The sequence below is a fragment of the Dipodomys merriami genome, unplaced genomic scaffold (assembly GCF_024711535.1).
Source record: "Dipodomys merriami isolate MVZ:Mamm:240054 unplaced genomic scaffold, mDipMer1.0.p SCAF_3, whole genome shotgun sequence".
Classification (NCBI taxonomy): Eukaryota; Metazoa; Chordata; class Mammalia; order Rodentia; family Heteromyidae; genus Dipodomys; species Dipodomys merriami.
The window spans coordinates 101,040,602-101,066,760 of NW_027204492.1; the positions used below are offsets into that span (position 1 = coordinate 101,040,602).

At 36.9% G+C, this 26,159-nt stretch overlaps 1 protein-coding gene across 3 annotated transcripts in view; it reads left to right on the forward strand.

Moving 5' to 3' along the window:
- Positions 1-23,882, forward strand: part of Tab3 (TGF-beta activated kinase 1 (MAP3K7) binding protein 3) — a 56,528-nt gene extending 32,646 nt beyond the window's left edge. For all 3 annotated transcript variants that reach the window (XM_070040675.1, XM_070040676.1, XM_070040677.1), the window contains exons 3-8: positions 74-1,535; positions 2,882-3,042; positions 8,757-8,850; positions 11,846-11,929; positions 16,166-16,267; positions 19,615-23,882. In XM_070040675.1, the coding sequence (XP_069896776.1) occupies positions 74-1,535; positions 2,882-3,042; positions 8,757-8,850; positions 11,846-11,929; positions 16,166-16,267; positions 19,615-19,763 (2,052 nt within the window). In that variant the 3' untranslated portion in view covers positions 19,764-23,882. The remainder of the gene's footprint in view (positions 1-73; positions 1,536-2,881; positions 3,043-8,756; positions 8,851-11,845; positions 11,930-16,165; positions 16,268-19,614) is intronic.
- Positions 23,883-26,159: the final 2,277 nt, after the last annotated feature.

The following is a 26,159-nucleotide window of genomic DNA, read 5'->3' on the forward strand; positions in this document are numbered from 1 at the left end:
TGGCAGGGCCTGTCTTCTGCTATTAGGCTTTGTTAATTTTGCCAATGATGCTTTTACCATTTTTCTTCCATAGAATAATAACAATCTTGAAGCCTGTTGCCGAGCCCTTTCCCAGGAGAGTAGCAAATACTTGTATATGGAATATCATAGTCCAGATGACAACCGAATGAATAGAAATCGCCTTTTACATATTAACCTAGGTATCCATTCTCCTGGTAGCTACCACCCAGGAGATGGAGCTCAACTTAATGGTGGTCGAACACTGGTACATAGCTCAAGTGATGGACATATAGATCCACAGCATACAGCAGGTAAACAGCTAATCTGTTTAGTTCAAGAACCACACTCAGCTCCAGCTGTTGTGGCTGCTACTCCCAGCTACAATCCATTTTTTATGAATGAACAGAACAGAAGTGCAGCTACTCCACCTTCACAGCCACCTCAACAACCATCTTCCATGCAAACAGGAATGAATCCATCTGCTATGCAAGGGCCTTCACCACCACCACCACCACCTCCATCATTTATGCACATACCTCGGTATAGTACAAATCCAATTACTGTTACAGTATCTCAGAATCTCCCTTCTGGACAGACTGTACCAAGAGCTTTACAGATTCTTCCACAAATTCCAAGCAATCTCTATGGTTCTCCTGGTTCTATTTATATTAGACAGACATCTCAGAGTTCATCAGGAAGACAAACTCCCCAAAGTACGCCGTGGCAGTCCTCACCACAGGGCCCAGTCCCTCATTATAGCCAACGTCCTTTGCCTGTTTATCCACACCAACAAAACTATCAACCTTCTCAGTATTCTCCCAAACAGCAGCAAATCCCTCAGTCAGCTTACCATTCACCTCCTCCTTCTCAGTGTCCTTCACCCTTCAGCTCCCCACAGCATCAAGTGCAACCTCCCCAGTTGGGCCACCCAAGCTCCCATGTGTTTATGCCACCTAGTCCTTCAACTACTCCACCCCATCTATATCAACAAGGACCTCCTAGCTATCAGAAGCAAGGAAGTCATTCAGTGGCCTATCTCCCATACACAGCATCTAGCTTACCCAAAGGTTCCATGAAGAAGATAGAAATTACAGTTGAACCTTCTCAGAGACCTGGGGCAACAATTACTAGGAGTCCATCACCCATCAGCAATCAGCCGTCTCCACGGAATCAGCACTCCTTGTACACAGCCACCACACCACCTTCAAGTTCCCCTTCAAGAGGAATATCTAGTCAACCAAAACCTCCATTTAGTGTTAATCCTGTGTACATTACATATACACAGCCAACTGGACCTTCGTGTGTTCCATCACCATCTCCTCGGGTGATGCCAAACCCAACTACAGTTTTCAAAATTACTGTAGGCCGAGCAACAACTGAAAATCTTCTAAATTTAGTGGACCAAGAAGAGCGATCTGCAGCACCAGAACCTATTCAGCCCATTTCAGTGATACCAGGATCTGGGGGAGAAAAGGGAAGCCATAAATATCAAAGAAGTTCTAGTTCTGGATCAGATGATTATGCCTATACACAAGGTAAATTTTAGCCCTTTTATGAAATACAATGTTTGTGGCAAAGTAACGGTTTCTTACATTAAAACACTGTTTGTTAGTTATTTAAATTAAATGTTTCATTTTTATTAATATTATGCCATAACATTACTATTACAAGTAGGGGTAGTGATTCTGAATTATCTACAGACTTTGTTTTAAAATATAAAAGTGCAGGCATGATGTTTATGAACCAGTAAGACTTGTGGTGAGGGGAGACTATCTACTGTGAAAAATACAGTCATGTAAAATGTCTGTTGCTAAAAATAGAAACTATAGAGTGGGGAAAATTCATACAGGATAAACTAGTTCATCACATAAAAGAATTTTCATGTTTTCCAAAGAGGATGGCCTGAATGGTGTAGTATTTATAAGTAATTAAATTATTAATGATGAGCATTGCCAGAATAGCTAATAGTAGACCTCTTCTAGATTTTTAAAAATCTATTCAGGATATTTTTGAGATTTTGACATTTTTTGAGTATATAAGAAGAAATGTGATCATGTGTACATAGCTATTGAGCTATTCTGATCATTTGCTGCGATTATCCTAGACATACATGAGTTATTGCAAATAAGGGAAACCATGGGACCTGTTTCTTTGAGTGTGGCTTACTTCACTTAGTATGATTTTTTCCCCAAAAAAGAAATGTGATTAAATTGTAATTATATATATATAATTTAGACATATATCAACCCTTTAAAGCACAGATAATTATGTTAAAAAGAGTCTTAGGAAAGGCAAAGAATATCCTTAGAAAAACTATGATGACAAAACAAATGGGTGATATCATTTTGGTAGCAGTTACAAGCTAAATTAAAACAGATATGGAGCCAGGCGCTGGTGGCTCATGCCTATAATCTTAGCTACTCCGGAGGCTGAGATCTGAGGATTGCGGTTCAAAGCCAGCCCAGGCAGAAAAGTTCTTAAGACTCTTATCTCCAATTAACCACCAGAAAACTGGATGTGGCACTTTGGCTCAAGTGGTAGAGTACTGGCCTTGAGCTGAAGAGCTGAGGGACAGTGCCCGGTCCCAGAGTTCAAGCCCTGCAACCAAAAAAAAAAAAGAAAACCTGAAGTGGCACTGTGACTCAAGTGGTAGAGCACTAGCCTTGAGCTGAATTGCTGAGGGACAGCACTCAGGCCCAGAGTTCAAGCCCCATGACCGACCATAAAACAACAAACAAACCAACCAAACAGCCGTAGGAAGACCTTAGAGTAAATGTCAGCCCCCAAGTTGGCATCCTTTATACATAGCCGTGCATGTAGAAAATTTCCAGTCAGTTTTTTCAGTGTATTCTTTGCAATGATTGTATCTGTAATGCTTTAGCCTTGCTGTTACATCAGCGAGCAAGGATGGAGAGGTTAGCAAAGCAACTGAAACTTGAAAAAGAGGAGCTAGAGCGACTGAAGGCTGAAGTTAATGGTATGGAGCATGACCTGATGCAGAGACGACTCAGAAGGGTCAGTTGTACTACTGCAATCCCCACGGTAAGTGATCCACTGGGATGTATTAATAAGGACATGGGTACATTGTATAGGCCATTTGTTTCTCTGTTAGGTTGTTCCTGGCAGGTTTTTTTTTTTTTTGTCCAACAATGGGTACAAGACTTACTTTCAGTAATCCTCATCAATATTTTCAAAGACTGACAGGAGAGTGGTATCTCATTTATTATAGGTTGCTTTCTATCACAGAAAAGTGAATTTTTACCAATAGTTTTATAAATTATTCTCCATGTACTCTTCCTTCTAAACACACAATACATAATTTTTCACACATGCATTTTTCTAAGTACTTCAGGTAAAATGAAAGAATTTTGAAGAAGTTGTAGAATATCTTGAGGCAGTTTTGTTAAATGTGATTGTAGAAACAAGATGATCATATTGACTGATAGTCATTCAGGGGATTGCTCCTATACAGAGATTTGGTTAATTTATTTTTGATGTGTTATTTAATGGTTATGAATTCTGATAATCTGACACACCTCTGAAAATTCTAAAATGTCTCCTAAAATCTAGTGGCTTTTTCAACCTTTTTATTATCCATCCTCTCATTGCAAGTTTCAACACTGATTTTTCAAGATTTTTTTTTGTATACAGTTAATGAGTATTATACTAGGCTAGGTAATTAGTACTACCTGCCAGTATAAAATGTAGTTACCAGCAGGTAACTACATTATCCTGTAGTGTGTTAAGTGCTGTATATGTACACGGACAATGAGAGAATCCATACACTAACTGTTTCTGAATATACAGTCCTCCTGGAATGCCCCTCCAAAGACCTGTGTTTATAAATCCTGTTGTTCTTCAAGCTTACTTGCCCTCTACTTTTTCCATGTAGCTTTTCCTCCCTTGTTTAAATTCAAGGTAATCTCTCACTGAGAGTTTACTGATTTAAGGAAGTAGGCAAATGCATCAGTTTCCCTGCAGTCAGCATGACTTTAACTTTTCTCACAGAGTCGTTTTCATCTGAGCTTTCTGGCTTCAAAGGGGGAATCTGTGAATTTCTTGAAATTATATGCAGTTTCATTTGTGAGATTATATAGGATGTGAATGTGTAGCTTTCATTCGATTTTCCTAAGGTTACTAGATTGAAAGGAGTGAGAAACAACTGCCCTACAGGACAGATAGTACTGCTACAGGCAGAGTGCAAAGGGGAGGCCTTTTTGAAGGAAAAAGAACATGAAGTAATGAAGGCTTGAAGGTAAGATAGAGTCTTACATTTAGGAGGCAGTGAGTAGAGTTCCCTGGTTTAAGCATGAAATTTCTGATGAGTTTACAGAGGTTAATGTACATAGAGGTAGAATAGAGGCTTAGACCTTGAACAGTTTTTCAGTGTGGTACTCTTGAAAAATGTACTCTGCTGATAACTGGGAACCAGTGGAAGTTTTTGAGAAAATGATTCCCGATAAACAGGCATATTCAGTGAGTTAGCTTTTTTCTATTAGTGACTGTCCCTTAGTTTAGTCATCATTAGAAGGGAGAGTTTAAATTACATAGTTACTTAGAAAAATACAAACCAAACTGAAAAGTGATGTTCATTGACTGGTATTTGGGGAAAGATGCTGAAGCCTGTGACTCATAAGGGAACCCTTGGGTAACTATAGAGCATTAAATGAATCTATACCTTAGAAGTCATATTATTTAAAATAACCATGTAAACCTTGTTTAGCAACTACTTGCTGTGTGATAATTACTGCTTAAGTAAAATCCTATTGATCTTTCTCAAATTCAAAGTAGAACACTGTTTAAGGTAGTAGTGGGTTGTTGCCTCAAAAAAATCTAGATCTTAAGTTGGACTTTTTATTGAGTCCTTTTTAGGAAAACAATGTTGATAATCCTGCTGTCATGGACTACATAAAGGTATACATAAAGTAGATAGAAAAGTATAATGAGCCCAGGTGTAAACAATCCTCCAGGTTCAAAAATTTACAGTTCATGTGGCTGGTAATCAAGACAAAGTGTTGGAGTAGGCTTTTGAATGAGTGGTGAATCTCAGTTTTCCAATACTGTGTCACTGGTAGATCCTTGGATAAGTAACATTCTTTTCATGCTTATGTTTTATGTATAAAGTATGTGTGAGCTGGGTACCAGTGGCTCATGCCCGTAATCTTAGCTACTAAGGTGGCTAAGCTCTGAAGGATCTCATTTTGAAGCCAGACTAGGCAGCAAAGCCCATAAGACTACATCTCTGATTAACCAGCAAAAAGCTAGGCTGGAGGTGTATACAGTTCAAGTGGTAGAGAGTACCAGCTGTGAGCAAAAAAGCTCAGTGTGAGGCCCTGAGTTCAATCCCCAGTATCAGCAAAAGAAAAAGAATGTTTATTAGAATTGCTTAATGAGAGGGCTGGGAAGGTGGCTCAGTGGTAGAGTGCTTGCCTTGCAGGCATGAGGCCCTGGGTTCGATTCCTCAGCACCACATAAGCAAAAAGAAAAAAGCCGGAAGTGGCGCTGTGGCTCAAGTGGTAGAGCGCTTGCCTTGAGCTGAAGAGCTGAGGGACAGCGCTCAGATCCAGAGTTCAGGCCCCACGACTGGACCCCCCAAAAACAAACAAACATACAAACAAAACCTAAAAAAAAAGAATTGCTTAATGAGAGTGGAATACACATCTGTGATCACAGCAGTGAAATGACCTTTTAAAGGCAAGCACAAGTGTGAGATATATGATAGGTGCCATTCCCCCCCCCCCAATTTACTATTTACAAAGCATTGTATTAACTACTATAAAACATACCATCATTAAAGAGATATGGCTCTTAGAAATATATATATGTGTGTGTGTGTGTGTGTGTACACACACACACACACACACATACATACTCAAATCTAGAGAAAATGTGAAAGTGTTGATCAGCTAAATGGTAATGATACAAGTATTTTCAGAGTTTGGAGATAAAAATGTTAGCCTTTTGCTAATAAGATACAAAGACAATATAATTTCATGGAGGAGGGGAATATTTTTAATCTTACCTTGAAGGGTAAGATTTTAATAAGAAAGCTGCCATTGTCCCTAGCCAGAAGTTACTTCCACCCTCTCATCTTATTCTTAGTGGATTGTTTTTTGTGGTCATGGGGCTTGAACTCTGGGCCTGGGCACTGTGCCTCAGCTCTTCAGCTCAAGGCTAGTGCTCTACCACTTGAGCCATTCCACCATTTCCGGTTTTCTGAGTGGTTATTGGAGATAGGAGTCTCACGGACTTTCCCTGCTGGGGCTGGCTTTAAACCACAATCCTCAAATCTCAGCCTCCTGAGTAGCTAAGATTACAGGTGTGAGCCACCGACGCCCAGCTTTTGAGTCCCAGATATGTAATATGGGGCCAACAAAGAATATCAATGGTCTTCAGAGTGCCAAAACAGTTGACTTGTGGTATTTCCCCACCTTGTGAAAAGAACTAAGAATTTTTCATTTTGCAATGTTAGATATAAACATCTGTTACCTTAAAAACCTAAAATTGGTAAATCTTGAAATCCTAAATTTCTAAAAGTAAGTGTGTGTGTGTGTGTGTGTGTGTGTGTGTGTGTGTGTGTGTGTGTGTGTGTGTGTGTGTGTATGTTTGCTTGTTTGTTTGTTTGTTTTGCTGCTACTAGGACCTGAACTCATAGAATTCCATACTTGGCGTGCTTGCTTGCTTGTGGCTGGCATTATACCATTTGCTTCACTTTTTTGCTGGCTAATTGGAGATGGAGACACAGGGATTTTTCTCCCTGGCTGGCTTTCAGTTATAATCTTTTGTATCTCAGCCTTTTGAGTAGCTAAGAATACAGATGTGAGGTACCAGCCCCCAGCTAACTGAGAAGCAATGACAAAGAACAAGAAATCTTATCAACTCTGCGTTCAGTGTGTTCCAGTGGTTTTTGTTGCCAGCACATATGTAGTAGCCTGTTTACTGTAATGCATATTTTCATACTGAGTTATAGAGCTTCCCTACTCAGGGCCATCATGGCTGAAGCATCTCTCTTTAGATGGCTCAAAATATCTAGGAAAGCTCAGCCTCTTCTGCTTCTTGACTGTCACAAAGAATAGGTTCTTTTTACATGTTTGTATTAGTATAACATCATTCTTCAGACCTTTAACTGAGTGCTTTATCTTTTCTTTTCTTTTTTGTCGATCGTGGGGCCTGAACTCTGGGCTTGGGCACTGTCTCTCAGCTCTTCCGCTCAAGGCTAGCACTCTACCACTTGAGCCACAGCACCACTTCCGTTTTTTTTTCTGTTTATGTGGTACTGAGGAATCAAACTCAGGGCCTCATGCATGCAAGGCAAGCACTCTACCACTGAGCCAACTTCCCAGCCTGAGTGCTTTATCTTTGAAAATTCTCAAGTATACGTTTTAAACTACTTTAGTATTGCTTAATAATTAAGGGAAGCACATTATACATTATTGTCACATAATTAGTTTACTGGTAGGAATGAGGAAATATTTTAAAGTGATTTTTGTTGTTCTCTTGGCAGTCCAAGGGATTTTAGCTCAAACATTTTTTTGTCATTTTTGGAACTTCTGCTAACTTCCTGCTAATTTTTTTTCTGGTTGTGGGGCTTAAACTCAGGGCCTGGGCACTGCTCAAGGCTAGCGCTCTACCAATTTGAGCCATAACGCCACTTCCCCTGCTAATGTAATGGGCATTCCAACTCACTCTTACAATACCTCCTAAAGATCTTGTATTTTTGTAACTTAAGATAACCTTCCTGTTCATTTTCCTCACTGTTAACATATTTAACTTATGCCCCCGAAAGCATTAACAGAATAGGATATTTTCATGTAATAATAGGTATTTAGCATTTTACTCCATATAGTTGAAACCAATCTAGTTAATGGAGTTAATCCCTGGGATGTGCTAAAATTTCAGTACCCATTCCTCTAGAATCCATGCACTGGCTTTACTATTTATGTATATGTACAGTAAGGAATAAAGAAGGAAAGGCTTCCAAAAAACTTCCTTGCTTCATTTGGCTGACTCATATGTGTTCCTGAAAGGGCTAAGAAGTTGGGTGGGCTTGAAAGCTTGCAATAAGCAAAGCTGGAGAAAAAAACAAACTCTATTTGTACCTGAAATGTTTATGTACAAGATTAAGCACTGCCTTCAATCTAGGAAAAAAGAGAAAAATATTTCTAAATGAATTAATATGTGAGACTTGTATATAAGTCTTGGCCTATTCCAGTCATTGGATTTATAACTTTGTGAAAATTAACTTGTCTCAGTTTTATCATCAACAAATTGGTGTGGTGTATGACATTACTACCTACCTCAATGAATTGTTTAAAGAAAGAAGAGAATCCTGGTAAAATGTGCTTGAAACTATCACTAAAATGAGCTGTCATTTTTACCAGGCTAGACAAATCTTAAACCATAGACATTTCTTGTTTGAAATGTTGGTTCTCATAGTTTACCTTATATGAAAACATAAGATATTCTCTATAGTCAGTGTTTTAAATGGTCTTTTCTGATAGAACATAGTCCAGAAGTATGGCAAGCCACTATATGCAGCTTTTGTTCATTAGAAGCTCTGTTGTTGTGGTCCCCATTTGACTTGATTATTCCTTTAAAAGCATAACATATAAGAATTCTTAAATGTGTCCTCTTATGGACTAAGGCCATATTCTTGGTAATACCCAATCAGAACAAATAACATGAAACACAGTTTTTAAGTATTGGGCTTGATAACGACTTTCCCACAATTGCTATTTTGGGTCCTTTCTTACTAGCCTGAGGAAATGACAAGATTGAGAAGCATGAACAGACAACTCCAGATAAATGTTGACTGTACATTGAAAGAAGTTGATCTCCTTCAATCTAGAGGTATAGACTTGATTATTTGGTAAACCATAAAGTAATAGTGTGGTTTTTAAAGCTGCTTAACTAGCAATAATTTTGGTTTTTATAGATTTAAAAGACAGTTTTTATTCATTATAAGATTAAGAGATTCCCAAATCCCATGGTCATCCATCATATTTAGGGAGTTTGAAAAGTTAATTTTACTTTGGCAGTTTCATCATTTAGTTCTTAGCATTTAGACTGTTCTATGTTGTTACTTTAAATTTATGTTTTAGTCATTTAGTGGCTACATTTTATAAAGTGATAGGTTTTAAATTCCAAGACAGTAGAGTTTATATTATGTGATAGTCATCTAAAATAATAGGGATCCCAAATTAGAATTCAGTGTGCTACTTTTGGGTTATCTGTTGCATAACAATATAAGAATATAATTATAGTGTAGTTCCTTGGATTTCTTACAGAAGTATGCTACGGCAGCAGCTGTTTTAACTGATTTTCATTCATTCACATAGAATGCCATATTAGCAACGGCCTTCATTTCTTTTGGAAAATAGACTTTTCTAAGTTGCTGCACACCGTTGACTAGTAGATGACATTTCCATAAGAAACTTAATTTTAAGTTTCCAAGGCAGGGGCTGGGAAGGTGGCTTAGTGGTAGAGTGCTTGCCTTGCATGCATGAGGCCCTGGGTTCGATTCCTCAGCACCACATAAACAGAAAAAGCCAGAAGTAGACGCTGTGACTCAAGTGGCAGAGCATGCTAACCTTGAAAGAGCTGAGGGAGAGCGCCCAGGCCCAGAATTCAAGCCACACTGCCAACAAAACAACAACAACAACAACAAAACTCAAAAAGATTCCAAGGCAAATCACTATAAAAGTAAGGACTTTGAGTTAGATATGGATAAGAAGATTAAGTGGGAAAAACAATCGATTTTAGATTCTAAAGAAATGAGATAGAAAATTACTGATCAATGTTCTGCAAACATATCCACCTCTCTGTTTTTGAAAAGTTTTAGTGAAGCAGTAGACATACCCATTTGTTTACATATTGTCCATGGCTACTTTTGTGTTTCAAGGACACAGTTGAGTACTTGGACCAGGGATTATATTACAGGCCACAAAGTCTAAAATATTTATTATATGGCCTGTGAAATAAAGTTTGATGACCTCTGCTTAACTAATTATGGATGAATACAGTTTATGTAAGACAATGTGGACCTTCAGTTATAGTCAAATATTAAAATATTGATATATTAGTTGAATATGTAGCTCAATGGCAGTGTGATTGGATTGCCTAAAGTATACAAGGCCCTGAGCTCAATCTCCAGCATGATAAGGATAAAAATACTATTATATTCATATCCTGTTACATTAAAGTTGATATGTAGTTTAAAACAATTCCGTTTTTTAAAACGACTTTCCCCCCCAAATCCCTATACTTACTGTTCTTAATTATGGCCTAAGAGAGCTTCTGCATTGTCATTTTTAGGCAAGATAAAAGAGATAGGTAAACTCCAAAGATAGGGAATTATCTGAACAATATAAACAGGCAAATTTGAATGCAACAGTTGAGCTATGCAGTCCAGGTCCCTTGGAAGTTATTTTTAGATGCCTAGTCACTGTATAGCCTACTAGTTTTAGACAGTAAAAGGAATCAGGATGCATGATGTAAAGCTTATACAAGCTTTTGCATCAGGTTTTTTACTTGTGTGGTCTGTAAGCAAAACAAAAGACACTAACTGAAACATTTGGTTAAGATATGTATAGCATGTCTTACAGAATCCAGAAATTAGAACATCACTTGTACCTTCATAATTGAAATAGATAAGCAGCATTTTAAAGATAAAAAATCGAATTAATTTACCAAATAGCATTGTGACTTCCATGAACTATAATAGTTTTTAGAAAATTCTCTTAAAATAATAGAACATATCCAACTAGGATAAAGCATTTGTAATAGGACCTGCAGAGGAAACCATTATTAATGTTTCATAAGCAAGGCTTTTAGAATGTACTTGGCAATGAGCTCTTTGTAAGCATTTCTTAATCTCGTAAGGAGTGCAAAGATACTTATTTTACACTAAATTCCACACCTTAGAAAACCTTATATTGAGTTTTTACCTAATTTTTGGTGGGGTTCAGCATGTAGATTACATGTAAGTCAGTGCATGGATTGAAAAACAGCTGAAGTGTTTTCTTTAATAAGGAAAAGTTTTGTTGGGGAAAACAATCAAGTTTAGAAAACGAGAGATTTGATATAGTTAAACTGTGAGTACTATATGGCATAAAGCATGGGTACAAATGTAAAGCCTATTTGGATTTATGTAGAATAAGCCTAGTACAGAAGTGAAAATGGACCCAGAATTTGCACTGTATCCAAATTAACCTTGGAAGAGTCACAGTAGGGTTAAGGAGTGATCAGTTTAAGAGGTTAAACTTTGTTGCAATTCTCAGTGATTGTATTATGTATTCAAAAATAGGCACATTGTCAAAGCCTGTAGATACCATTTAACATGAAATTTAAGATTTGCTTTTCTTGAAAATTGAAATTTATGAGCTGCTGATATTTCACATTTATCTAGATTATTTGATATCTCAAAATATAATTTGATGACTAATGTATATCTTTGGCTTCTATAGATGAATTTATGATAATAAATTTATGAAAGTAAGCTGTCACTATTTTCTTATGGCTTGTTCATTAAATTAAACAAGCAGAACTATAAGCAATTCTTTCATATCCCTTCAAATACCCCATGTGCCTAATTCTGCTGAAGGAGATTAATTTTACTGTTAAGATGATTTCTCCTTCAGGTAAGACATTGTAGACAGATATTAGTGTGGTTAGATTTGATTTTAAAAACCTTTTCTTACAGTGATAAAACAATTTCAGTGGGAAAAGGAGGAAAGGAATAATGAAAATATTTTCTCTTCTTACATTTTAAAATTCTTTTTTAAAATTCTTTTTTAAAATTCAAGTAACAAGACAAAGAATCTTACTCTGTATATTTACTTTATAGGAAACTTTGACCCAAAAGCCATGAATAATTTTTATGATAACATAGAACCTGGCCCAGTTGTACCACCAAAACCATCTAAAAAAGGTGAGTATGGATCTAACACAAACATTGGAGAAAATAAATAACCAAAATTTTGGGGATTTCATATAACTATCTGAAGTATATTGATGATATTAATATGACCATACTGATGGTTTCCAAATTTTTATTTTTAAAAACATTAAAATAACTCATTAACAATGACAATTTAGATGGGATATATTTTTAAAAGAAATTAAAGCAGTATGTCATATAGTTTACATTATGTTTTATTCAGCATTGTACGAACTATAATTCTAAAAGATAATTCTTGCAAAAACAGTCCAAATTGTAAAGATGCTATACTAAAATAAAAAGTTAGATCTACAGATTTTCAGGCAATAGAATCCTTGTATATTTCAAAAGATGAGTCTTAACAATTACATAGAACTCCCTATTTTTTCATTAAAGGTAAAATAAATCCTTCATAACAAAGGTTTGAATGAATTATTTTCAGATACTCAGTATCAAGAAGTGATTCTATAATAAAGGCATCAAATGGTTAATTAGAATCTCAGTATCTTTAAACTTAATTAAGTTTACATGTTGAGTCATTGAATGTAGATTTTGCCCCCTTCTTATTAATAGCCTATATTGTTTTATAGTCATAATTCTAAAGACTGAATTAAAGTTACATATTTTGTGTTTTAAAGATAGTTTAATCATGAAGACATTTAGTAGTGGAAAATGCCTTATATTTAAAATAGTACTTGAGAGCTGGATGTGGTATTGCTCATCTGGAATCTCAGCTACAAGGATACAGTAGAATTGAAGCCCAGTCTAGCCAAATACACAAGACACTATCCAAAAAATTACTAAAGCAAGAGAAGGTCTAGAGGCATGGCTAAAGTATAGAGCACCTGCATAGAAAGCACAGGTAATCACTTGACTATATGATGATTTTAATTTCAGAATGTTTAAAATGTATTTAAATAATGTAACTTGATCTGCCTTCAGAGTGCTTTATATTTTGTTTATGAAATTTAACACAGAATCAGTTTTCTAAAAATGTTACAAAAAAGTCTTAGTGATGACTGCCAAATTTGGCAACATTATGGAGTTTCATGCTCAAAGCCACTGGGTTGTATACATATTGATCACTTTAGTGTTTTGGGTTCATAAAATATGAGCTTTTAAACTTGAGTAAGTGTCATGTACTGGTGACCACCAGTCATGGAGGAATTGTCCTTTTATGGAATTGTGTTGAGAAACTGAGAGCAGAGGACCAAGTTAATCAGAAATGGTAGACAATTTATCTGTCACAGGCCCAATACAAAAAAAAAACCCAAAGACATTGTTATTACTCAGGAAATTGCAAAGTTACAGAAGTTATCTCATAGTAGTAGGAGATATAAGTAGGACTTTGAATGCTTTAAATGCTTATGTAAGATGGGAAGATCTAGCCTGGAGCCAGTGGCTCACGCCTGTAACCCTAGCTACTTTAGGAGGCTGAGATCTGAGAAGTGTAGTCAAAGCCATTCTGGGCAGGAAAATCCATGAGATTCTTATCTCCAACTAACCACCAGAAAACCGGAAGTGGCCTGTGGCTCAAGTGATAGAGCGCTAGCCTTGAGCTGAAGAGCTGAGGGACAGCACCCAGGCCCAGAGTTCAAGCCCCACAACTGGAAAAAAAAAAGGATGGGAAGATCTAAAATTCCACTATAAGAAGCAAACAAAGAACAGCCCACCGTATTGGAGTGGGATTGAATGGAATTTCAGGATGATTTTTTGCCCAGGCTGACTTCAAACCAAGGTCCTTCTGAGTAGTTGGAATTACAGATGGAAGCCACAATATATGGCTCCCAATTTCTTAAATATGAATCAGATGTTCAGTATGTAGACTATATAAATAGTGCTAGCTCCCATATAAAGGGAATACTTGACTCCTATCCCCAAGGAGTTTATACTATGCATGTACACAATATTTGTTGTGTGTGCCAATCTTGGGGCTTGAACTTGGCCTATATGTTGTCCCTGACTTTTGTTTTTCCTTTTTTTAAAATTTTTCCCAAGGCTAGTGCTCTACCACTTGATCCACAGCTCCATTCTGGCTTTTTGGTAGTTTATTGGAGATAAACTTTTGGCTTATTGGAGATAAAAGTCTCATGGACTTTCCTTTCCAAGCTGGATTCAAATCTTTGATCCTCAGATCTCAACTTCCCGAGTAGCTAGGATTACAGATGTGAGTCACTGATGTGAAGCTCACAATTTTTCATTAAGACTAGATGCCTTGTAAAATCACATCTATTTCATAAATACTAAACCTTAGTTTTTGTCAAGTTAATTCAATTGTATGAAGTCAGACTTGTTTTCTGCTAAGCATATTATTTTTGGAGGCAAGGTTTTTCTGTATATCCCAGATTGATCTCAAACTAGAAAATCTACTTCCTCAGCCTCTGGAGTGCTGGGATTGCAAGTCAACCACTATATTTAGATTGATTTTGTTTCTTAAATTAAATCACCTTTAAAAAATACATGTAATGCCAGGCGCCGGTGGCTCACGCCTGTCATCGTAGCTACTTAGGAGCCTGAGATCTGAGGATCATACTTCAAAGCCAGTCTGGGCAGGAAAGTCCGTGAGACTCTTATCTCCAATTAAGCACTAAGAAAACAGGAAGTGGCACTGTGGCTCAAGTGGTAGAGCACTACCCTTGAGCTGAAGAGCTGGGGTACAGCACCCAGGCCCCGAGTGCAAGCCTCATGACCAACAACAACAAATAAATATATCTGATTTAATGCAGATTTATTTACAGTATCATTCACTTTGAACATCAGTAAATTGCTACTAAGACTGATTTATTGTTGAGTAAATATCTTGGAGTTATTATAGATATACTCTAGAATCCACATGGAATATGGAAGTGTAGCAGAGTAATAAGGGTGTTAGATAGGGACACAGAAATGTCTTTGGATTGGACTTTGCTGTTAAGCAATACCGTGTACCTGTGTGACTCAGCAGGTCTCTAGGCCCTCACTTGAAACTTATATAGGAGTAAGAGCACTCACCTGATGTTGCAAGACCTGAATTCTGCTCATATCTAATCTATGCACTACACAGAGGTGATCTGTTCAAACACATACCTGTGTATCTTACAAAGTTTTTGTCAGAGTCAGTACGTGATGCTATACAAGTTCTTCACAAATAGAGCTTTGCCTTATTCTTTTGAACCTAAAGAGTCACTTACTCTGATAAAGGTTAAATTTAAGTGTGTAAGCACCATGCTTCGAATTCTGGAACAGTGATTTCCCTTGGTGGGTTAAATTAGGAAATTACATATGGTCTAAGAACTGATTAGAAAATGCAAGAAAGAAAGAAAATCTTCTTTCTTTGCTTCATAAAGGCAAATAATATCTAAAGTGAAATATTTTATCTAATACAAAGATTTGCTTACCAATAACCTATTAAGTCATAGAAATAATATTCTATCAAGACTTTGGGATACCTACAGTTTTTATCTATATTGCAAAGTATCTACTGGCCGGCTGCAAATTTAGGTAATTGGAATTCATGAAATGATTTAGAATATATGTTTGTTGGTAATTGTATTTTGAGTTGTTTCTGCTCTTAATTTGGTTAGATTTGTATGTGCACTGTATCTTTTTTGTGAGTCTATCTTTTTTGGTGCTGGTCCTGGAGTTTGAACTCAGGGCCTGGCCACTGTCCTTGAACTTTTTTGCTCAGGCCAAGAATTCTACCACTTGAGCCTCAGATCCACTTCCAGGTTTTTGGTGATTAATTGTAGTTAAGAGTCTCATGGACTTTCCTGCCTGGGCTGGCTTAGAACTGCAATCCTCAGATCTCAGCTGCCTTGGTAGCTATGTTTACAGGTTTGAGCCAGTGATACCTGGCTGTGTAGTGTATTTTCAGCCCATTATTTTCTATTTACTGTTATTCATAGTTATTGAAGTGTAACCTCCTAAATACTGATTTTTTGCATTGACATTTAATTGCTATTGTTGGATTTGTTCCCCATATTCACTAAAAAGTGGAAATCTAGTGAAGTGGGGCATTTTCCCAAGTAATCAGGAAGGATTAAAAAGGTTGTAAAAGCCATTACTCTATGTAGGTTGCAGAGCAACATTAAATGTAATACTTGCAGTACAGAGAACTAAGGTAACATGAACAAAAGAAAAGGTAAACACACTCACCTGTGGGCTACATCAGCGATCCTTGTGAGCATCTACAGTCTAGCTGAAGAATGACTTGATTGCACCTAATTGGCTTTGCTTCTTCTTATGCAGACTCCTCAGACCCCTGTACCATTGAGAGAAAAGCCCGAAGAATTAGTGTGACTTCCAAAGTACAGGCAGATGTCCATGACACCCAGGCAGCAGTTGCAGATGGTTCGTACTTCTGTGTCCAGAGTTTGTGTTACCATAATGAAAATCCCATCTTTACTTTTTGCTTGCAAAATTATGAGCCACATGTATAATTCAAAGTATTCTAGTAGCTAAAGTAAAAAAATATAAGAAATATAAAATTCATTATAATGTATCTTAATCTAATATATATATATATATATATATAAAATATTTCAATATGAAAAAATACATAAAATTTTTCATAAGTTTTTAAAACTGGTGTTACCTGGTATTTTTTTTTGTTTTGGTTTTTGGCTTTTTTTGGTCCCAGTTCTGGGGCTTGAATTCAGGGCCTGGCGTGCTTAAGCTTTTTTGCTCAAAGCTAGCACTCTACCATTTGGGCCACAGCTCCACTTCTGGCTTTTTAGTGGTTAATTGGAGATAAGAATCTCATGGACTTTCCTGCCTGAGCTATCTTTGAACCATGATCTACAAATCGCAGCCTCAGGGTAGCTAGGATAATAAGCATGAGCCACCGGAGCCCTGCTTAATACTACATTTGGTACACTTTTTTTGCCAGTCTTAGGGCTTGAACTCAGGGCCTGGGTACTGTCCCTGAGTGTCTTTTGCTCAAGGCTTGCACTGTACCACTTGATCCACAGTGCCATTTCTGGCTTTTTGTGTTTATGTGGTACTGAGGAATCAAACCCAGTGCTTCATGCAGGCTAGGCAAGCACTCTATTACAAAGCCACATTCCCAGCCCTACATTTATACATTTTAAAGCACATATCAATAAGGACATATTTCAAGTACCTATGCAGCCATATTGAAAACCTTCAGCTCTATGGTAAGAGTAGAGAGAAACTTCTCATTGATAAATCTTCTTTAGCTTTGTCCTGGCCTTCAGTTGAGATGATGTTTCTAAAAATAAGGTATATACTTGAGTTTGTGCAAATATTTTACTTGTACTTTCTTGAATTCCCTCTAATATGCAAAGAGCCCATCCTAAGAACAAACAAGGCACAAAATCCTTTCTCTTTATCATTGTCATAGTTGTCATTTTTAAATTTAATTTTCTAAGAATTTTTCAAAATTTTAGTTACATGTTTTGAGCAGTTTGACTTCTGTATTCTAATTTCTATTTGTGGGGCTTTTTGTGGAAACTTAGTCTATAATCTATTCCAAAACATGAAAGGAGAAACATACTTCATTTATATATAAATATGCATATTTTGAGCCCTGTAGAAAAGAAAAAGAATGGCTTAAGTTTTAAGATATGCCACAAAAGAGAAAAGATGGACTACCTGAAAATGCAATGAGAGTAGACATCTTAAAATAGGAATTCTGTATGATAAAATGAATCATGTCTGTTTTAGGTCCAAAAATAATTGTAATTAAAGTACCTTTTAAAAGTATACTTTCAGTAAGTAACTCCAGGATAATTTATTATTCCATATTAAATTATCATAGCACTAAACAGTCAAGAATCCCCAGATGTCTTGGATTAGTTAGGTTAAAAGAGGTTTTGGATTTTTTTCAGTTATTTATGCAATTTAAAAAATATACAGTTTGAGCCAGGCGCTAGTGGCTCATGCCTATAATCCTAGCTACTAAGGAGGCTGAGATCTGAGGAACACAGTTCAAAGCCAGCCCACGCAGGAAAGTCCGGGAGACCCAGAAGTGGTGCTATGGCTCACGTGGTAGAACACTAGCCTTGAGCTGAAGAGCTGAGGGACAGTGCCCAGGCTCAGAGTTCAAGCCCCATGACTGACAAAAAAAATCAGTTTGAAAAACCTTTTCATGTTGAAGGCTACATTTAGAATTGACATAGAAAGACTGTAACACCTAGGAGTTTAATGCCTTAATTTTTCTTACTCTGTAATATTCATGAAATATGTCATCTAGGAAAGGATAGATTGAGTTATTAGAACTTGTATATATTTTAAGGTATATTTTGCTTTGAAAAGACAGACTACTATATAAGATCTTTTCTATAAACATTCTTTCCTTAAAGCAGAAGACTTTGTTCCATACAAGAAAAAAACTATTAAATCTACATGTTTTCAAGTCATAAAGTAAAAGATAGGTGGTGATGGCAATTGAAATTGGCATTTAAAGCAAGAGAAACAAGCATCTCTCTCATTTGTAGTTATAGGAATAAGCCAGAGAATCCAGTAATTTTCTGTCATATGGTAAAACTAGGGTCACCTACCTGATTGGAACCAAGTCTTATCATGGGGTAAAGTTCAGGGTCTAAACCTCAGTTCTCTTTACCTCTTGGGAAATGTTCACACTATCCATTTGTCACAAAAGACAAATTGATAAGCCAGAAGTCACCTAGTTAATTTTCAGTGGAAGGTATGCTCAGCCCTAAACAGTTAACTGACAAAGGTTCCTCAGATCTCAGTTTCTTTTGTTACCTATTTGGAAAACTTGCTTACCTTAGATCTTAATCACATTTTAAGTTCATAGTGAGGGTTTCCAGGGGATTCTGTCAATCTCCTGGCCTTGCCCCACTTTTCTAGGATGAATTCCATCTGGAGAGCTTTAGCCTTGTAGTCACTGGCCCTCTTCTCAGTAGGGATTGTTCCCAGAAGGGAACAGGATTTACAAATTAACTAGCAGAGCCGAAAAAAGAATGAAGACTTCATAGGAACACAAGTTTGAAGGTTTTTTTTTTTAATCCTAGAGATCAATATAAGGTTGCCAGTATTTGATATTGCCAGTTAGAGACAATTTTTCAAAAACTATTCTGTGAAGGGTATTTTTAGTGCCAACAAGGTTATATACACAGTCTAGGATTAAAGTCTTATATTGAATGAATTTTAGCTTTATGAATAACGATAGAGTCTTTATCTGTTAGAAGCTATGCTATTTATGAACCATTTGTATAAAAATGGCCATCATTGGATATTGGAGCTTTAAGGTCTCATAGTAGAGGACACATTGAAAAAGATAAACTATAGAGTGGGTAATACTATAGGAAGGAGAAATCAAGGTAGGCTGAAGATTGTCAAGGAAATCCTATGGAGGAGATTAATTTAACATGCTATAAAATAGTTTTCATTCTTACAGCTGTCTAGGATAAAGCATAACTGTTCAGTATTTATGAATATTGAATTAGGAAGGCAATTTCTTCTGAACTTGTATCTATCCTCTTCTTACACCAAGAAAATCAAACTGCTTAGAACAAGGTAGATCTTGTATATTGTAAAGTTTCTGTTCATTTGTGCTATTCCAGTCCATGTCTTTGCCAATTGGTTTACCCATTAAATAAGGTAGGAGTATTCTCCCTTGCTGGTGGTCATTTTTTTCATTTCAGTTTAGATCATACTTGAGAATAAATTTAATCGCTATTCCCTTCTCCTTCAATCCTTACTCCCCTCAGAGCTTCTAAGTGGCGCCAAACAAAGTCCTCGGACACAACCCCGAGATGAAGACTATGAAGGGGCTCCATGGAATTGTGACAGCTGCACCTTTCTCAACCACCCTGCACTGAATCGCTGTGAGCAGTGCGAGATGCCACGGTACACTTGAATTCAGAAGAGTCTGCACCAGGTTGAGAGTGAAACTTTGAGCACCCACCAGAAGAAAAGGAAACCTTGGGAGTCTGTTCACCTGCCCAGCCTTTTCATTTCCGATTGCATGCGGGGGGAGGAGGAGGAGGAATGGCACTGGGAGTCAATGTGCTCACAAAAGGAAAAAGAGGGAGGGTTTTTTTGTTTTCTGTTCTTGTTTTTGGCTTTCTTAACTCATTACAGAGTGAGAGAAAGAAGGGGATACTTGAAACTGGGAAAGGATTCACTCCTGAAAGAATGTACACAGGGGAGTCAAGAGCTCTTCTGTTGAATCCCAGTTGTTAAAGTTATTGCTGAGTGGCCCGTACTTTTTAAAGTGGAACTTTGAATTGTGGGATGAAATGTTACAGTTGATGCAGACAAACTGTGAATTCCAGAGCAGACTTAACATGGTCACCGCTCTTTGGAAACCAAGGCTCCCTGTGCTTCTTCCCAGCTGCTTCCTATAAAGAGAAGTACAGGAAAAAGCACCTAGAATGTGGGTATTTTATCTTATTTTTTTGGCAAAATAATGAGGGTTTTTTTGTAATTGCTGCTCTTTTCAGGGGTAATTTCAAACACACGTACATACATAAACAAGATGTTTTAAAATGTGATTTGTAGCAGTCAGGAATTGGGCTTATCAGGCACATAGGGGGAAAGTACAATCAGAGGGGGTAAGTTCCCTTGGCTTGTACAATGGTTCACTGAGCTACATCAACACTGGTAACTAAGACCTACTTATGCCGCATAAAAGGCAGATTTTTAAGTTACTGTATGCTTTTATTAGACCCTTAGTTTAAAAAATAAACCCTTACAAACTATGATTTGATAAGTGACATTTTCATAAAACTGTGCTCTACCAATAGCACAGTGAATGTATGCCAAATACCAGTCCATTCCAAAATTAGTTTGGAAATCTTGAGCTCAGATGTGGTTCTTAAGAAATGTTTGCAGTCCATAGGGCCCTTTTGTCCCTCCTTTCAATTTTATGATGAATTCATGATGTTTACAGCACAGATAATACTTTGTGCCATAATCCTAATTTAGCTGAAAAAAGTCAACATGAGCTGTTCAGTAAAGATTTATTTGCACATGTTAATAAGCCAACGTGAGGGAAATTAAAGTTGACCCGTATCATGTAGCACACTGCATTATTTGAGCAAGAGAATGCTATGAAATTAAGAAATCCTATGGGGCTGGGATTATAGCCTAGTGTGTACAAGGCTCTAAGGTTGACCCTAAGCACTGCAATATATATCAAGAAAATAATGAGTACAGAATACTTTGAAACAAGCAACCTTTTAACCTTAACATTACTACTTTATCACTGGATTTGCTATTTAATGGTAAAGGACTATTTCTTAAAGAATTTTTGGACTGAACAAATGAATTATGTGACTCATAGGGATGGATCAATGGAAAAAATTGCTACTAGCACATTTAAGTTCTCTACCATTGTTGAATTTTCTTCTTGGCTCAAAATGGGATTTTGGAGTCCCCTCCATTTTATTGAATATAAATAAAGAGCAATAAATTTGATAGGTTTTCCCATTCTGTATAATTTTATGTAATATTCTAAACTTAGGAATACCAGGTTTGCCCCCTTTTCCGGCTGTGTACACACACATATATAAACATGCACTCTTTGTGCAGTCATTGTATTCTAATTTAGCAGTAAACCTTGACAGACCTGGAAAAATAAAAGCTGCACTTAATATAAGCATAATGAAACCAAAGGTATAACTCATCATCATAGCTTTCCATCAAAATCATAACTTTTTACACTGAGTATAGCTTTGAAAGCATTTTTGTTCATGTGTGGAAAACTCCCCAAAATATATCCACTTGTTTCCCCAAGTAAACCTGGTTATATAATTACACTGATAAAACATCTTTCATACAACAACTGTGGAAAAACTGTGAAAATTATGGTGAGAAAGACAGATTTAAGAGCATCAGCCTAGAAATGGTATTCTTCAGAGGCTTTTATAACACTGGTTTCTGTCCATCACCAATAACAGTCTAGCGGTCCTACTATCCTGTAAGATGCGTTTGTATTGTTTCATATTGTGTTAGTGATGGTCAGCCCTATTTGGTGTCATGAGACAACTTGGGGGAGATTTTATACACACACACACACACACACACACACACACACACACACACTCATACATACATGTACACTGCTCCGTATTCTTGTGAAAAGGTTTACCAGTATTCGTAGTGATATGCTGAAGTGGCAGCAGTTATCTTGGCAGTTGTGAATTGAAAATGAAAGTAGCATGTCTGAAAACAGTCTGATGCTTTATTAAAACCATGTAGATGACTTAAAACTATTGCATGACAGTACATCAAGGTAAATAAACTGTTATCATACAGTAGATGCATGGTTTCAAGCCCTTTGATGACATATATAGTCTACCATTGCTTTCACCTGCCAGGAAAAATGAGGAAATAGTGGATCTGCTAGGTGTGGAGGGTGGGGTATGAGAAATCAGAGATTGACTTTAAGGAAGTTTTGTACACATTAATTTTTAATTGTGCACGGGTTTCATATGCCACTATTGGCTGCATTCAGTTTGTAAAAATGAGTAAAATAATTTGACACTGATAAATTTGATATATTTAACTGTGTCCCATATGTAGATTGCTTTTTGCATAAGACCAGTTTGATTAAGAATTCACCCCATTTTCAAGGTGCTTTTTCAGAAGGATCTCTTGTCAGATTGGTATGCATAAGCACTTGGCATATAAGTGGTGGATTTAAAATCGGGTGATTCCTGGCTACAGAGTTGCCTCTGCTCTTGGATCAGTTAGTATACTCCTGTTCTTGTAAGAGGCTTGCTTTCTTAAAAACACTAGTTTGGAGTATCTGGTATTATATACATTTTACATCATTTCACTGTTTTATAAACTGGGTTTTTAGAAAACACATTTGCCTTTGTGTTAAAAGAACATCGCCCCTTAAATTTGGGACTTCTTAAAAAGTGTAAAGTGGTAATAGAGGAGCAGAAACTTATAAGCATTGTATATTGTTTTGATATTGACCTAGTTTGGGAGAAAGTAGAGGCAAGGGATTTTAAAGAAATGCATTGTAAAAATGTAGTTTTAGAGCAGATTAATGATGGTGGGGGAAAAGTGTTGCTAATTTGCTTATTTCCCAGAAGAAATGGGAAGTATAAGCAGTTTAATTTTTAAGGAGCTGGTCTCAACTTTAGTACTTTTGAATTATGAATGAAATCGATGTTTCTTTAAATTTTGTCAATTGCTTTATCACAGTTACCTAGGGTTCATATCCAACTTTTGTCGCAACTCCATATTATGTAGTCTTTTAAAAGGTAATTGTAATGTCTTTCTGACAGTATAAACAGAAAGCAAGAATATAAGGCATAGAAGAATTGTCCTTTAAAAATATCAATGATGTATCCTGGAATGTGAAGCTGACCCTTTATAGTTATAAATTGAATTATTTTAATATTGTACCACTGTTAGATCTTGAGTGAGCCCATGTTACAGTGTGTGTGTGTATCTGTAGAAAGAAGAAAATGACTATTAAAATGTTACTTTTAAAAATCTGAATTGGGCACCACTGCCTGTGTTGCACCACTACTGTATCTTTTTGAAAGAATTAACAGTATTTTCCTATTGTGAAAGTTAATTCTGATGTTTTCACATTCACCAGACTGTTTTTCTGTATTATTTGCATCCCCAAATATTTAATACACGTAGATTCTGCATGGCTTGGGCATTCAGAGATTTAGAATGATGACTCAATTTTAATTTCTAAAGCCATGAAAAGTTGCTTTGAGACTGAACAATTCTGAATTCTTATTTATAAATAACAACACCCACTGTCCATGTTTCTTTCCCTACTGTAAAGGAATTGATCAGTTTCTTCATTAAAGCAGCAAAAACTTATTAAATCTTGTAAATACCATGTGTCTTTTAGATTTCTGTGTATGCTGTGAATGAAGTTATTTTGAAATGAAATTGTACAAAGGCATTTTTAAAGGCTATGCATGCATCGTACCTCCAAACAGTACATATTCAGAAAGTCAAAGATTTCTGCAAAATAAATTAATAAACTAAAGCACTACATTCTGTATCTTTTCTGTGTAGTTAGATATAATTTATAGAATCAAACTAGTTCTTGTTCAGACATTTGTATTTCTGCATTAAGCACATTTTGCTTTATTAGAACATGCAGTAATGATAGATTTGGGAGGAGTATTAAGTGCATATTACTCTGGACGATTTTGTGAAAATGTGTATAAGCAGATTTTATATATAAGTGGAAAAATGTTAGGAACTTTCTTATTCCATTTAACATTATTTACAAAAGGATGAACAGTTTGCTCTTTAAAAATGTCATCAGGGCACCATTGGCTCATGCCTGTAATCCTTGCTACTCAATAGGCTGAGCTCTGAGAATAACAGTTTGAAACCTGCTGGGCCAGGAAAGTCTGTGAGATTTTGTTTTTGCTGGTCCTGGGGCTTGAACACAGGACACTAGCTCTGTCCCTGAGCCTCTTTGTGCTCTACCATTTGCACTATAGCACCAGTTTGGTTTTTTTGAGTAGTTTGTTAGAGATAAAGAGTCTCGAGGGGACTTTCCTTCCCAGGCTAGCTTCAAACCATGATCCTCTGACCCTCTGATCTCAGCCTCCTGAGTAGCTAGGATGACAGGTTTGAGCCACTGGCACCTGGCTGTCTATGAGCCTTTTTAACCACCAAAAAGCTGGGAAGTGGCATTGTGGCTCAAATGGTACAGTGCTAGCCTTGAGCAGAATGCACAGGGACGGTATCGAAGCCTTAAGTTCAAGCCCCAGGACAGGCACAAAAAAAGTTTCATCTATTTATACTTAACACTTCAAAGTCAAATACTCAGTGACGCTGATCCTCACCTTTCCTAGGGTCTAGTAAATCTTCCCAACAGAAATCACTATTAGATTACCTTCTTAGATACTTACTTGAATTTATATTATTTCAGCTACATTTTTTTGGTCAGTCATGAGGCTTGACCTCTGGGCCTGGGCGCTGTCCCTCAGCTATTCAGCTCAAGGCTAGCCCTGTACCACTTGAACCGCAGCTCCTCTTCCGACTTCTGTTTATGTGGTGCTGAGGAACCGAACCCAGGGCCTCATGCATGCGAGGCAAGCATTCTACCACTGAGCCACCTTCACAGCCCCTTCAGCTACATTTTTGATACTAATAATTTCAGACATAGAGATGTACAGGATAGTTGCATAATGATACCTAGTTACTATCCAACTTACAAAATCAATATACATAAGCATTCTTATTCCCATTCTATAATTATTTGAAATAAGCCCCAGCTATATCAATTCAGTTATAAATAAAATTTAACATTTATGCCTATCATGTACACATCACACTGTATAAAACTTTTAAAATAATTGAAATACTGAATATTTAAAACTTTATGTATTGAAAATCCAGTATCATTTCCCCAATAAGTCTCAGGCTTTTGAAAAAGCTTTCCAAATTAGGATGTAAGTAGAATATCTGAGATTTATTGTCTTAAAAGTTTATATAGACATGTCCAATATTCCCCCTCTCTGAAATGTCTTCACAAGGAAATACTCCATCAACCATTGTTACCCTCCTCCCCATTTTAGAGTGAACGAAGGAAGAGTAAACAGGCTGTACATGTGGTGCAGACATGTAACCCCAACACGAGCTGAGACAGGAAAAGTATGAGGCCAGCCTAGGCTACATAGCAAGAACATATCCCAGAAACAATTTAATAGAAGAAATTTATGAAAGGGGAAAACTATGATGGCAGATTAAAGACACCTGCCCACACATACTCCTTTTAATTGGGTCAATAGGAAGAGTCAGGTAACAAAAGAGTGAATTGGGAATCACCAGAGAGATAGCAGGACAGCTGAAAACCAAGTCAGAAAAGTGAAAGAGAAAAAGCAATGCAGTCTCAAGTTCCATTCACAGCTCCTGGGGCCAGAGTGGAAGAGACAAAATGCAAATACAAGGTATTTCCAGATGCCTCTAGGAACTTGATCACTCCCAGCATGCCTTAAAAATCCAGTGAAAGGCTTAGTGAGACTGCTCTAGTGTAGAAGGCTAGCATCCATTTTTATTAAGCCTTTGTTCCTGCGCTTGTCTTGGATAGCTGTAGCAAGACACCATCTTGAGAGGGCATGTCTTGATACTGAGCCATTCTGGGAACTGGAAAACAAAGGGTAATCATGGCTTGGATTTGGGGGCTATTCTGAAAGTGTCTAGATGGGTAATGGCTATCAGAAATCATGTAGGATAGAATCTGATATGGTGCTGCTGAGAGCCCCAAGAGTCACATAGTAATAAAGATACCAATTATAAAGGAACTCAGTAA